This window comes from Austrofundulus limnaeus, unplaced genomic scaffold, assembly GCF_001266775.1.
Source record: "Austrofundulus limnaeus strain Quisiro unplaced genomic scaffold, Austrofundulus_limnaeus-1.0 Scaffold1386, whole genome shotgun sequence".
Lineage (NCBI taxonomy): Eukaryota > Metazoa > Chordata > Actinopteri > Cyprinodontiformes > Rivulidae > Austrofundulus > Austrofundulus limnaeus.
The window spans coordinates 39,675-41,983 of NW_013953788.1; the positions used below are offsets into that span (position 1 = coordinate 39,675).

The 2,309-nt window shown below is 44.0% G+C and overlaps 1 protein-coding gene across 3 annotated transcripts in view; it reads left to right on the forward strand.

Moving 5' to 3' along the window:
* Nucleotides 1-2,309, forward strand: part of znf410 (zinc finger protein 410) — a 14,775-nt gene that overhangs the window by 7,881 nt on the left and 4,585 nt on the right. For all 3 annotated transcript variants that reach the window (XM_014032164.1, XM_014032162.1, XM_014032163.1), the window contains 4 exons: nt 607-766; nt 1,216-1,397; nt 1,725-1,814; nt 1,956-2,075. In XM_014032164.1, coding sequence (XP_013887618.1) covers nt 607-766; nt 1,216-1,397; nt 1,725-1,814; nt 1,956-2,075 — 552 coding nt within the window. The remainder of the gene's footprint in view (nt 1-606; nt 767-1,215; nt 1,398-1,724; nt 1,815-1,955; nt 2,076-2,309) is intronic.

Below are 2,309 nucleotides of genomic sequence, written 5' to 3' on the forward strand. Positions count from 1 at the left end.
GACGTAGAGGGAACCTTGGAAAAGCGTCAATATGTGACGACATGGGAGTGAGAATGGGTCTACCTATGGTGTCAATTACAGGCCTCTCTCATCTTTTTAAGTGGGAGAACTTGCACAATTGGTGACTGACTAAATACTTATTTTCCCCACTGTATATATATATATATATACACACACACACACATGTACATGTACATGTACATGTACATGTGTGTAGTAGTAGTAGCTGTACAACACTGCTCATGGTAAAGTCTTTGTTCAGTCTGGAACTAAACTGCTGCTGTAATTGATGCCCTCCCACTAACTTGCATTAGATTTGATACATTTCCTTTCTATCAGCTGTCGAAGCATTACTGCCGCCGCGCCGCGAGCTAAATGGGATCTGTTGCAGATGTTCAAAGCGGGGAGTCTGGTCGGGTTAAAAGGGACTGATTGCATTTAGCTCTGAATTGTTTTCTTTAGCCTGCAGTTGTTCAGCAGGTCTCAGTCAGCAGCCGGTGGATATTTTTTTTCTTATAGACTCGGGACTCCAGAGGCTGACCAATCTTGCACTCTTGGGTTGATTACTGCACGACTCCCGCTCACTCCCCGTTTCTGCTTGCCTAGGTGACCTCACACACAGCTTGGTAGAAGAAGGGGACAAGCAAGAGCTGCCGCCTCGGACCGGCCGCCCCCTATCCAAGCAGGTGCTGCGCTGCTCGTTTGAGGGCTGCTGCAGGACGTTCACCTGGCCGGCTCATCTTAAATACCACCTCAAAACACACAGGTAGCATAACACACACACATTAACTCCCATTAATTCATACAGCCTGATCCCTTACCCTATATTAAACTTTAGACTTAAACCTAACCCCTGACCCACAGATGATGGACCAGGCAAGTGCCCACCCAATGACAAAATGTCCTCATAAGCATAGTAGAATATCAAAATATGTCCACACATTAGACCAGTGTTTTTTAAAGTAGATTAAAAAAAAAATCAGTTTTAAATCATGATCAAATCTGAGATATGAGATGCTCTTTTGGTTTAAAGTGCTACTGTATTATAAATATGTCACCTTTTGGTACAAACAGAAAATTTTGCCTTTTTTTCCCAGCTCAGTAACAGAGTTTAAATGTTGCAGATGTTTCATTCATGCAAAGCATTTATTTGCAAATAGGTCGTATGTCCGCGGTCGACACAGTCGCCATTTTTGTTTTCCGCTCCTCGTCCAGGAACGACCGGATGTTCAGGTGCGGCGCCGAAGGCTGCGGGAAGAGTTTCTACGTGCTGCAGAGGCTGCAGGTCCACATGAGGACCCACAACGGCGAGAAGCCCTTCATCTGCAAAGAGAAGAACTGTGGCAAGAAGTTCACCACCGCTGGAAACTTGAAGAACCACAAGCGCACACACACAGGTGTGTGTGTGTATGTGTGTGGCTGGAAATCTGAGGAGTCAGCAGTGCTGGCTCCTCTGTTTCACTGCTGCAAGCTGTACGACAGCTCTGTTGTGCTTCATTTAAAGTAATATTTCTTTTTGATGACCAGTTTACAATCTACTGCATCGATTAGACCATCTACAGTAATGAGCTTTGATTTTACTCTAGCCACACATGAGATGCTGAACTATTAGGGTTGTTTTAGTTTATACAATACCAAAAATAGTTAAACTTTCAAGCTGATATCTGCCTCCTGTGTTGTGGAGCAATATGTGAGTGTGGCAGGTGGCTTTTTTTTRCCTCCAGGTGAGAAGCCTTTCCTGTGCGAAGCAGATGGTTGTGGGCGGTCCTTCGCCGAGTATTCCAGTCTACGAAAACACATGCTCGTACATTCTGGTGAGTGTTTACAGCTGCGCTCTCTTTTTTAATTGTTTTTTTTTTCATTCAAATTTCCAGATATATCTTCAGCATTAAAGCGACGGTATGAGTTCAGGGTGGGATTAAAAAAAGCTTTTGCTTTGCGTACATATTTCTTAGGCGAGAAGCCGCATGTGTGTGGGATCTGTGGCAAGACTTTCTCCCAGTCGGGCAGCAGGAACGTTCACATGAGGAAGAGACACGGGGAGGAGGTGCAGAGTAGCGACAGCAGAGAAACAGGTTTGTTGCTTGCACACCTCCACTCCGTGTGTCAGGAGATTATGCAAATCGTTGGCTCGTGGAGCTTGGAGTACGGTGTAAAATGATCAACATTATCAATGATGACGCTATTCCTACGAGAAAGTCTGCTACCACCAAACAGTCTTAAAGGGATCCATGATTAGTTTTAACATTAGACTTTATTTAATGAACATTTATTTTAACTGTAAAATAAAGACTGTAAAAATATTGTAG